The sequence below is a fragment of the Argiope bruennichi genome, chromosome 5 (assembly GCF_947563725.1).
Source record: "Argiope bruennichi chromosome 5, qqArgBrue1.1, whole genome shotgun sequence".
In the NCBI taxonomy this organism is placed as follows: domain Eukaryota; kingdom Metazoa; phylum Arthropoda; class Arachnida; order Araneae; family Araneidae; genus Argiope; species Argiope bruennichi.
The window spans coordinates 51588302-51601244 of NC_079155.1; the positions used below are offsets into that span (position 1 = coordinate 51588302).

The 12943-nt window shown below is 32.5% G+C and overlaps 1 protein-coding gene across 2 annotated transcripts in view; it reads right to left on the reverse strand.

The window, feature by feature from the left end:
* The window catches only part of LOC129968764 (1-phosphatidylinositol 4,5-bisphosphate phosphodiesterase classes I and II-like), a 538878-nt gene that overhangs the window by 111273 nt on the left and 414662 nt on the right, over positions 1-12943 (reverse strand). For both annotated transcript variants that reach the window (XM_056082994.1, XM_056082993.1), the window contains exons 8-9: positions 4920-5086; positions 504-650 (exon numbers count right to left, since the gene is read on the reverse strand). In XM_056082994.1, coding sequence (XP_055938969.1) covers positions 504-650; positions 4920-5086 — 314 coding nt within the window. The remainder of the gene's footprint in view (positions 1-503; positions 651-4919; positions 5087-12943) is intronic.

Genomic DNA, 12943 nt, shown 5'->3' on the forward strand with positions numbered 1-12943 from the left:
TTCTTTCTTACTTTTGCTTTTGTGCCGCACTGCGTCTGCTTGTAAATAAATTGCTTTCCCGGAATGGATATTAAAGAGAATTAAAAAATCCAAAGCATCTTCCATGTCTGCATTCCTGCCCTGTTCTGTCCAAACCTGCATTCTATTTCAACTAAAATAATATTATATTATATATTATATAAGTTAAGTATAAGTTAAGGCACGGAATTGTAGAATATAATAAAAATAAATTTTGAGTTTAATTTAATTTTCAATTAAAAACATTAATTGTCAAATAAAAATCTCTTTTCAAAACACTTTTCTTTTTCAAGGTAAAATTTTAGTTCATAAAACAATTATTCAAGGTGATTTGAAAAAGGGAGAAAATAATGATGAAAATATAAATCACTAAGGTATATAGGTGAATTATTACCTTACTTAAATTGAAGCCTTTAATTTTAAATCTTTACATTCATAAATCTTTTACATTCATTACTTTAAACGAAATAATGTCTATAGCTCACCACTGAGGTAAGTGTTGTGGGATGAGTTGATGAAATAATGACTAAGGGGTTGATCCATATTGAGGCTGATATCCAGCTTTTCTGGTGACACGATTGGGTTGTCTTCTCCCATCAAATACCGCAGGAATCCGATTTCCGAAAGAAGACCTAGAGAAAAAATAAAACAATATCAAGCATTTAATTTAAGGAATTTATAAAAAATATCACAAATTTGTAAAATTGCTTCTCTGAGCTACAAGTTTCGTGTTTTGAAAGGTTATTTTACATGCGTAGTAATGGCTGCTAAATGGATACCGAGTTAATGATCTTCAACTTTGGAGATGAAAAAAAAGGATCCCGAATATTCGAGAATCTTGGCGATAGATCCATTAGGACTCGAATTCCTGCCTGAAGTTATAATAAACTGGAAATCCGAAGTTGAGGGGACAAAGAATTGAATTCAATTGAACTCAAGTATGCAATTGACCAATGGCTTTTACATTACTTTTAACCTTTTTTATGCTATTAATTTCATTTTTGCATATTTTTTTAATTTGTAAACATGTTTTAATTTAATACATTATCTATAACTGTGATAAGTTGAAGTTAAATTTTATTGATTTATGCTGCTTGCGGAAGAAAGCTTTGCCAATGATACTTTGAGCAAAGTAAATAATTCAATTTTCGGTTTATTTTACCACAAATACGCTATTTGAACAAGCATGACGGTCAAGAGCATCTGTAACTATGCTTTTAATGAATGAAGAAATTCAAATTCATTCATTCTAACTAACATTCAATCGCATGCTTTGCCAAAGTTAAAATTCAGATTAAAAAAGTACTTTAAAAAGTAGAGCAAATTAAAGTATATATATTTTTTAATTTGCGCTACAGTAGCCCATTGATTCTATCAAATAGATTTTTTGAGTGATTTTTTTTTAGTGATTAATAAACAGATTACCAAGGTATGGTTTTAAACAAATGCATTCCATTTTCCTGGCTTAACAGAATAAAAAGTCAATAATCTGTGCAAACAAGTTGGTTACCAAAGGAGGCTAGTTTAACATAATGCAAAAGGGACCTATTTCTGTTTAATTCGGGCTATTGGATAGTTAGAATTCTTAATTTGGTTACACCAGCTTTGGATTATCCATGTTCCACTAAATTTTGATATAATCTTCAATACTAAACACTCAATATGAAAAATATAATTGCATAAAACTTTGACAAATTTTGTTTTGTTTCATGTTTGTGTAGATGGATGTATGGATTTTAATGGGTTTCTTTAATGGATTAACATTCTATTTTTGATGTCTAGGGCTTTCAAATTTCAAACACTTACATATTCTCAATGACAACCCAATTTTAATATTTTTCAGAATTTAATTGTTAACTAAGTAATAAATTCAGTTAAATTTTTAATTTGCACACATAGCGACACATAGTAGTGAATTTGAGAATAATTTGATTCCATGATTAATATTTCTAACAACTAATTGTAAATTAAAGCCTAAAAAGCTTAAAGTAAGATAACTCTATTGTTTTACTTACATTTAATAATAGTGAATTCAAAAACTGTTTTTATTGAATTTAATGTTAAACAAACTATCATGGTAGACACAAGACTCGTAAGAAAGCTTCAATTTTTCCGTTCCAATTCACACACTTTGAGAGTAAAATAAATAGCTCAGCTGCTATTAGTTTCAAAATCACGATCACAAATCCAGCGCTTCGCATTCACGTAATTTGGAATTCTTAACTTAATCTTAGGTTTCTCCCATTTCCTTGACAGGGCCTGCTCCATATATCTACGTCACATACCTTCAAAGACCCTCCCTGACCAATCAGTGGTCAGAGTGTTTCGAATCGTACTCACTTCGCGAAAGAGATAATTTTCTCTTCATGAGGAAGCGAGGGATCTCCTTACAAGGGGAAGATCGTCCCTTAAATAAACAGATTACCACCTGATTAATGGAGCAAGGGAGTCCTTGATGCTGATGAATGGAGCAGCTGTAATTTGCAACTGGAGCCGTCGAAAAGAGGCGGGAGTGCTACAGGGAGGATGTGATCTGCGACCGTGACCGCCCATCCATCCATTGTGTCAGACTTTATGATAGCGATGCTGATGGTTATCAATTATATCGACGAAGCTTTCTTCATTTTAAGCTGTGCAAGGATGGTGTTGTACTCTTCCTTCAAGTGTATTGCAAAAACTGAGTCGTTTTGAAATAATCTTTAAAAGGATCAGTCATTTCTTTTGAATACACTGTTGTGGGTATGGTAATTATATTCTGGGATAATTACTATTATTATATTTAACTAGTGTATTTAACTAAAAGACAGACATAAGTAAGAGAAGGCGGAGTTACATTTGGTACATTGTACTGAAGTTCTGCAATTTGTTTTCTATTTTGAAAGAAGCTACATTTTACAAATGGTAAGGAACAGTTCCTGTTATTCTTTGATTTAACAAATTCGAACGCTTTAAACTAAATTAATTTGATGCTGCATCAAAATCGCGACATGAATTAGAACACCTATAATCCAAAGCAAATATCTACCAATCAAAATAATCGAAGAATAGGGAAAAGTTACTTGTTCTTTGATTAACGTCTTATTATTTTGCGAATCGGCACCTTTTGAAAGTAGAATAGTATAAGAAAATTTTTATCACACTAAATTATATACAGGATTTGTTCCGAATTATCTTTATAATATAAAAAAAATAATCATACATTTGCTCTGTAAATACATTTTTTTCTTGATATACATACTTTTATATCGATACAAAATCGATAACCATACAGCATAACCTTATTAATGTTTTAATGTATTTAAAAATTATAATTAATTAAGTAGTTAAGTTAAACATTAAAATAAAATCAGTATAGTTAATTTTTAAATTTCCTAAAATCAATAATGCACCTGATTATAATGCTGTCGCTCGAATAAGTCCATGATTTAGACGACCCTACTTTGTCTTGAAGCACTGACTACAGTATGATTAAAACATCCCAAAATAATTAACCAAAATGTATTCGTCACACGGTCTCATGTGATATGGAGAAGCCGGAGATTCAACTAGTACATATTGCAGGAACTTAGCAATTTTATCTTTAAATTATGGATGGGAAAAAAAATCTATAAGATGCTTTTTAAAATGAAAATTTAAAAGGAGAAATTAAGAAGCATTTTTTTTTGAGTCCGTGGATAATAACATCTGAGATATTGACCAATCCTAGAGTTATAATTTCATGGAGTTATACTTTTCTTCCATATTAGAAACAAATCTTGCTCTGGTACTTGTGGCGATATAATAGCATTGGTGAGTTAAAATGATTAGCCAATGATAATTGTTTCACACATATTATTTCGCGAAATTCAACACTCAATTAACTTTTCTGTAACGAATCCCATTATCGCCGGCCCAAGATTCTCCAAACTCTCTAAGTTCTCTGACAGCGCCAATTGTCCAGTAATTTAGTTCTGACGCTCTTGGCTTGCATCTGAACTGAAATAACTTTTCCTTTTAATTACATACAAGGAACTTTGTGCATCACTTTTAGGTGTCAGATGAAATTACCATCCAGTGTAGATGCTATAACTAGATAAGTCAACGATCTGAATTTCTCGAACATTGCAATAAGACTTATTTTCTACGTTGGTAACTATTTGGCATAGTAAAGGAAATTAACATCAGATAATTAGAACCTATATGTATGTTTCTTTCGTAACAATAATCATTATCAATATTATTAGAAATTATGTACATGGATTTTGAGTTGTAAATTCTCTGTTATTTATTATTTAAAAGTCTCAGCGTAATAAGCTATACAATCAGTTAAAACTCTTACAGTCTGGCACAAGAATGTAAGGATTTCAACGGATTTTATTACACTGCGAATACATGAGGCAGTTGAAAGCCTCTTAATTATGATTAATTATTATACAGTACACTCCCGATTATCCGCGGAATTGGGTGGCGCGGCCGCCGCGGATAACAAAAATCGCGGATAATCCGAAAAAAGCTAAAAACGGGTATAGCAAAAAAGGAAACAGTCATTCCAACTTTGAAAACTCGTTTTATGTACAATAAGACGTAAAATAAACAGCAGGAAATGTTTAACTAACGCTTAATATTTTAGTATATCACTCAAAACTAACCTAAAATGCATTTTGTTAATGAAAACAAAAAAAGTGCTTTGTATTTACGAGAGGCGTCAAGGATACACAGAAAAATGAATACATATGTACTGTTTTAATACTGTAATATATTATGCAATTACAAAAAATCAGTAAAAAAAAAAAAAAACTTTGTGCGGCAGGCGCGGATAATCTGCACCGCGGATAACCCTCCCGCGGATAATCGGGAGTCTACTGTATTCAGTGTTCTTCATTTATATTTGGTTTCAGATTTAAGCAAGAAGATAAGCTTACCTTTTTGAGCCATGCTTTTGTTGGGCTCGTATTGTTTAATGATGTCTCGGGCCCTTTTCGGATTCGCATAGGGATACAAAATCTCGTTGAGCCTCGGGTCTCGCTGTTCTTTGTTAAGGAACTCCACCAATTGATCCACTGTCATGCCTTTCTTCTTGCCACCACATCTGAAACAATAGGAAAACAACACTGTAGATACAGGGGCGGCGACACTAGGTGAGCAGGAAGATCCCCCCCCCCCCCATTTTCGTTACTTCTTGCCTTCCCTAATTGGAACTTAAATCCGAAATTAAGCATTTTGTAAGCACAAGTCTATACCTTTTCGGAAGGGAGGCGTAGAGAGTTGGATATCACAGATTCTGTTCATGTAAGACTTAAAATTATTATATGGCAACAGTCAAAATAAGCAAATTTTGCGTTAATTTAGCGATTCGGTTAATAATAGTTAAATCCACAGAACATCGATTCTGCTGTCGTCAATTTGGCTTGCAGTTTGCTCTATATTTGGCAGAATAATTAACATGACAAATAAATCGAATTCACCGTGTTGATGACAACAAGGGATTTAGATATCGTTTTGCCGATTTTTTTTCTTTTCCTATTGTCAACTAAGAAATCAACATGAAAATTTTGTATGGAATTTTACTTCCAACGATGGTTTTGATCACTTCTCAGTGGATTGTATCTATATCAATATTATACAAGGCTGAAATATTAGGATAATGCAGAGAATGCACGAGTGCGATCCTGTTTGTTTCCCCGAATTAAATTTTACTGAACATTTAAGGAAAGAAGATACATTTTATTTATCCAAACGCTACTTTTTCCAGAAATAAGCCTACAAAATCTTCTAATTTATTATATTTTATGTCTTTGTAATAATATCTTCCCTGTTTAATGATTAAAGTCAGTATCGTTAAATTATAAACATTTGCTGTCAGCATTCTTTTGGAATATCAAAGGAAATTTGGAAATTTTGGAAATTCAAATATCAAAGAAGATGGGTAGAGAATATTATAATTAAAGGAAATAATTTGTTAATAAAGCAACGGTATGGGCTAGTATTTACAATTTACTGCTTAACCCTTTAAAGGGCCATTTTTTTTTCTAGTCATATTATGTTAAAATATTTTTAGGCTTGAAATTAGAATAAGAAAAGGGATTCATTTAGCTTATTAGATAAGTTTAATTTGATTCATTAATTAATTTGCTTAATTAATAATTAAATAACAAATCAAGACACATCATTTTGTCTGAGATAAAGAACTGAAGCATCTAAGTTTCTGTCAGAACTTATGCCAACCTACATAATTTCATACAAAGATTGATAAATTTGGTGGGAAGCCTACTTCCCACGGCCCTAGAAAGGGTTAAAAATACTCTGTTGAGAGAATCATCAGCATGAAGTTTAATGCATGTAATTAAAACTAAGCATATCCAATATTTACGACGAAACTGCTGTCTAGGTCATAGGATGACTCAAAAACTGTAGCAAACGTTTATTTCCCTAAATACTGCGCCTAGAAATATACTTCTTTTGTGGCCTGATGGTAAGGTTTCGGCTTCGGAACTGGAGGGTTTCAGGTTCGAGACCCGATTCCACCGAAGAACCGACGTGTAAGTGGGTCTGTTGCACGTTAAATCCGTCCTGACCAAACGTCCTCCCCCTGGTGTGGTGTGGAGAGGGGGTGCCAGCTCAGGTGTCGTCCTCGTCATCTGACCGTGGTTCAAAATTACGAGGTCCGTCCCAAAATAGCCCTAGCGTTGCTTCAAACGGGACGTTAATATAACTAAACTAAACTAGACATATACTTTAAAAATTTTCATGAAATAAGGTAGGAAATTGTATAGAAATATTGAGACTTCGATGCATATTAATAATAAAAATAATTTTCTATATGGTTTCCATTTCATAAATGTTTCAGTAAATAAATTTTTTCGGTTACATTTATTTATGTACACACTATGTTCCATGATACTATCTACAAAATTTGCAGATATTTGTTTATTTTTAAATTTAGAGTGACTCATCACAAATTTAGATGAAAACTTTTATCTCATAGACGCAGATAAACTATCATATGCAAATATCTGTCTATTAAAACATCATCCAGTCATCATGACTTGAACAAATTTGCTCGAATGGCAATTTACAGCATGACTTGCAAGGATTTTGTTGCCGTCCTGCTTTTTGTTGTTCACTTTAATCAGTCAACAGTTGTAACTTCGATTCAATAGAGAAGGGAAGAGACACTTAAGAAATTGAATATTTAAGACCCTTCAGAGAAGTATTGCAATTCCGAAAAAGGAAATAAAATTCTTTGTTCGCAATTGTATATGTTAGATTATGCTTTTCTTAAAAACGAGTTTTTTAGTAACAATTAACGTTTTGAAATACTGATGATACATGCTGCGGTTGCACGTGCATACAAATGTTGTTAGAAGAAAGCAACTTTGCATAGATATCGAAGGTGTTCATTTTAACCAGTTTTTCAAACATTTTAATTAATGTACTATTTGACTATATTTTAAATTCAAAAAGAAATGCTAAATACGTCATTATTTTCCGACTCAACACTTTTAATAATTTATTGTGAGATATGTATGATCCCTAAAATGTAGGAAAGACTGATTCAACAGTCTAAACTATGAATAAAACTTCTATGTCAATTTGTCTTTTAATATCTCTGCAAATTTTGTAGATAGAAAAGTGAAACATTATGCGTGTTCATATGAATGTAAGAAACTAGTACTTTTATATTATGAGGAATTGTATAAGAATTTCATTTTTTAAACCTTTTGTTATAAAACTGCTTGAAGGCCACATTGTATTCATAGAAAGGCCATTTTATTTAATGAAACTTTCTAACTGGAAATATATGCCTTACATAGGATGTCCCAAAAAGGGGAAACAAGTGCTTATTTCCTTAAATTCGACGCCAAGACACATATTTCCAGTTACAAAATTTTTACAAACTAATACATTTATATTATGAAAAATTGTATAAGAATCTAAATTATTAAAACCTTTATTACAAAACTGCTTGGAAGCCAAATTGTATTAATCGAAATGTCCATTTTATTTAAAGAAACTTGGTAACTGGAAATGTATGTCTAGGCGCAGAATTTAAGGAATAAGTACTTTTTTCACATTTTTGGGATATATAATAAATATATATAATATATTATATTTATATGTAAATATATTTTAACAGATGCCTGGTCGAAGAGACCCTTGGAACCAACCTTGATTCAGTTCATCCTAGGAGGTACAATTTGTACAAAAAAAAAGTTAAGAGATTCGTTTTTCTACACAACTACACAAGAGCAAAAGAAACAGAAATTTTTCCCTTCAGTGATTTTACTCTCAGATTTTGATAGGAATTTCTTATACACGTGACGATTTAGGAAAGGTAATCATAGGTATCTTTTAAAAGAATGTTGTAAGCATTATGGATTTTTATCCCTTCGCTCAGATCGTGAGACCATACTGAATTCAGCAGTTTTATAGAGGGCGTGTAGAATTAATTAAATAAAAGAATGGGATTTGAAACATTTTAGGAAATACGAGAACATTTTAGAATGTAGTTAATATGGACAAAATTAAGATGAAATTTAGGAAATTAATTAGGATTTAAATTACATCAAGAAATATCAATACACACACACACACACACACACACATATATATACTGCGGAATTTGTAATTATAGTATACAGTACAATTATAATCATTGAAATTTGCATACTATTTGAAAAACGCCGGATTGATTATAAGAAAAACTGGACTGTTACATTACAACCTGTTATTATTACAACATTACAACCTGTTGTATTATTATAACCTGTATTCGCCCAGAAAGCTACGTCAATGAATTAGAAATAAGTTTCACCGGACAAAGACACAATAAGGGAAAGGATCCTACATTTAGATTGGAGTTATTGAATAAATATTTCATCGAACCACATTAAATCAACACCAACACAAAATTTCACTTGGAAATCAACGATTCGGCCGGTGATATTTTGGGGCCCTTTTAAACCTTGCGACGCAAAACAGGCTCTCTTGACAGCCGCCGAATGCTGGAGTGTCCTCTAGAAATGTTTGATTACAAGAGAGTTCCTTTCACCCCACCAAGCAGCGCTCATCTAATTGCATCCTTTCCACTATGTTGTGAGTTGCTCTTTCTGCCTCGTCGTCTATGTGCCCAGAAAATTAGAATTTCATGTTCTCGGAGAGAGGAGGGGCAAGAAGACTTCGGTCCCTCCCCCCGGGATTAAACAAAAGTTTTCGTTCCACTCCATTTCGTCGCTATTGACTCGCCCTCTGCAGACGACAGTTGAGTCAACTTTAAAAGAAGAGGGAGGGGGAGTAGGTAAGGATGTTTGAGTAAACAGCAGACGATTCGAGTAAAAGCGGAAAGATAACATGTAAAAAAAAAATTGAAAGATACTTTTGAGTGTAAAAGCCACCTGCAGGAATCCCCCCCTTTTTTATTTAATTTTGTTTTAACTATGCAATCCCATCAGCGGAAGGACGAAAAGTGAGATCTCGATTACATTTCACGTTATGAACTGTTTTTACAGCAGAGCGTTAGAAATGCCATCGGCGGAATTGAATTTGTAGGGAAGCGGATAGCAGGACTAATTAGAAATTTTATGAGACACTGAGAAAGAGAATCACGTTTTAGCTAATTTAACCAGGTTTCGAAAAGGTAATTTTTTGTTCGCTGAAGTATGTATGCACATCTCTGTGACAAAGGAAATAGCAAAATCATATTAGAACAAATGAAATTATGTGTCCCAATAGAATTAATGTTTCTCTTAAAACTTTCAATAAGAAGAGTAGAAAGCAATTTTCGGTTATTAAAGAAAATCAGCAATCTAATAAAAGTTTAATTGATTTTTATAGTAACTTAAATGTAATTAATCCACACATTTTCTTTTTCTTAAGAGAAATCAACGTTCGTTTTGAAATCATTTCTAATTTTTGCATAGTGTGCATATTTATTGTGTTTTACAACCTAAGTTTTTTGGTATAAAGTATAAATATTTAAGTCAAATGATTAATTTATAATTGATAAATATTATAAATGAAATTTGGGACGCTATATTATCTTAAGGAACTTCTCAATGAGCTGGCTCCTGAAATAAGACAAAATTAAACCTATTAACCGGAAGATGATTTGATTACTTGTCTTTTTAAAATTCATTTAGCGGCCACAAGAACAGATCAAAGGGTTAATTATCGACATTTGGCAAAAATTAATATCAGTGTTTCGTTAACAGAAAGATGAATTACCATTTAATATGACGCTACCAATTTCTAAAAATTGGATTTTTTTTTTTTTTTTTTTTTTTTTACAAAATTAATGAAAAAATAAAAAATAATAATATAAAGAAGAGTATAGAGGAGTCAGTAAAATATGAGCAAGAGTGGTTTTTCACAAATCTGTCATACCCTTTAACAAAGGTGCTACATCCCCCTTAAAAATACCTTTCCCGTATGAAATTATAAACCTTGAGCAAAGCCGCGAAGGCTACGAGTTCTCAGATTTTTATTTTCAAAGTCCCGCATGTAAGAGTTTTGTGTACCATAGAACAGTGAATAAAAGTGAGAGTGTATTTTGGCTGTCGTTTTTCACGGATGATTAAATGCAAAATTTGACTAAGAATTACCATTTCATGACATTGTTATGGTCCATAATTTCATGCACCATGGAATAAATTTCATTTTGGTTTAACTCAGTTTAGTTATATTAACGTTCCGTTGTAAAGCAACATTAGGGCTATTTTGGGATGGATCTTGTAACTTTGAACCGCAGTCAGATGACGAGGACGACATCGAGCTGGCACCCCCCTCTCCACACCACACCAGCAGGAGGACGTTTTGGCCCTAATGGATTTAACGTGCAACAGACCCCCTTACACGACGATTCTTCGATTGAATCGGGTCTCGAACCTGAGGCCCTACGGCTCACGAGTCTAGACCTTACCACCAGGCCACCGCGGACCCCTAATTTCATTTTGGAATAACACCTTTATCAGGGAATATACCAGAAAGTTTCCGAGAGAACATCCCTTTGGCTTTCAAGAACGACGCTCATGAACTAGGTTTATAAAAAACCCTGTTCCCATGTTCCGTTGCCTTGCGTTCTCCATAAATCCAGCCCCGTCCTGAAATGATCGAAGGTTTCCCGCAAAATGTCATAAAATTCTCCGACATCAAACGTCAGCGAGTGGACTAGTCAGTACAACTTTACGAGTCTGTTCCCATGACTGTTGTACTTGCAAAAGATAATGTAAGTGCTGCACTAAAGAGCATATAACTTTATGCAAAAGATAATTAACCGCAACTATGGAGATGCAAAATGTTATATAACTACTCTCTCCTTGCCGACTCTGTGAAAGTCAAATAAATATTAAACGTCTTAACTTGTGAGGTAGTTTTCAATATCTTAAAAAAAAAAAAAAAAAAAAAAAAAAAAAAGCTGAGATGACAGGAAAATGGAACCACATAGGGGTAGAACCTTGAGCAGATGGTAGAGGGGAGAGATATGACATATCCATGTGCCGATTGCCTTTCATGTATTTGTCATTCCGTTATAGTAGTTAAGTTGTAGTCACGCTTTATAACTATCATCTACCGTGAACTTGAACGGGCCGATTCTAGTTACGTCTCTTAGTTATCATCTACTTTGAATATAATAGTCTGCTGCTATCCATGCTTTATAGTTATCATCTATATTGAAACATTAGTCTGATTCTATCCACGCCTTGTAGTTATCATCTACATTGAATATAATAGTCTGATTATATCCATGCTTTATAGTTGTCATCGATATTGAAATAATAGAAGAGTTCTGTTTATCGACGCCTTGCAGTTATCATCTACATTGAATATAACAGTCTGATTCTATCCACGGCTTGTAGCTATCATCTACTTTGAATATAATAAACAGATTCTATCCACGCCTTGTAGCTATTATCTACGTTGAATATAAGAGTCTCATTCTATCCACGGCTTATAGCTATCATCTACTTTGAATATAATATACTGATTCTACCCACGCCTTGTAGCTATCATCTACAATGAATATAAAAGTCTAGTTCTATCCACACCTTGTAGTTATCATCTACCTTGAATATAACAGTCTGGTTCAGCCCAATTTGTAGTTATCATCTACCTTGAATATAATAGTCTGTTATTCCTTTTACTTATCATCTATTTTGAATACATCTGTACACTTTGTTACGAGAAGTTTATAAAATGACTTTCGTTTTTCTATTTTATCATATACGTATCAATGAAGTCTCTCTTTTCTTCGTTTTTTTTTATACACTATCCCTTAAAATGACTCATTAGATCAATTTAAAATAAAAATATGTTTATACCATACCCTCAATAGATTTAAAATTTTACAGATTACAATACAGATTCGTCTATGCAGTCGAAATGTTTTTTGCCTAGTGTATTTATTCATTTGCTGATAATATCATGCAAATATATAATAAAAATTCAAAGCTTATAACAAAAAAAAAAGTAATTAAGTTGTTTATTTATTTATTGTCTGATTTTTCTTCAAATAATCTATAGTAGAAAAGTGGGAATAAACTAAATTTATGTTTCTACAAAAAAAAAAAAAAAAAAAAAAAAAAAAAAAAAAAAAACGAGAATGGTCTCCCTGAAAGTTTTTTTGCAATTCTTTCTACGCATAAAATGGAGAGCATTGGGCAAAACTGTTAAATCACTTATGCTCAGATTTTTATTTTCAGTCCCACACACGAAAAATATGCGCTTCATAGTAAATTAAAGAAAACTAGCCTGCAAATCTACGAGCTAATTAATCACATGCTTTTGCGAAGAATAGTTACAAGGGAATCTATTAGATTAAGATATTCGGCAAATAATCTCTGGTATGTTTATTAATATACAAGTGAAAACCGATCGTGTATTTTGGACTTATTAAAACCAAAATCTGTTTTAATCTGCCAATTGTGCAATTGTTGTCACCAAGAGTAAT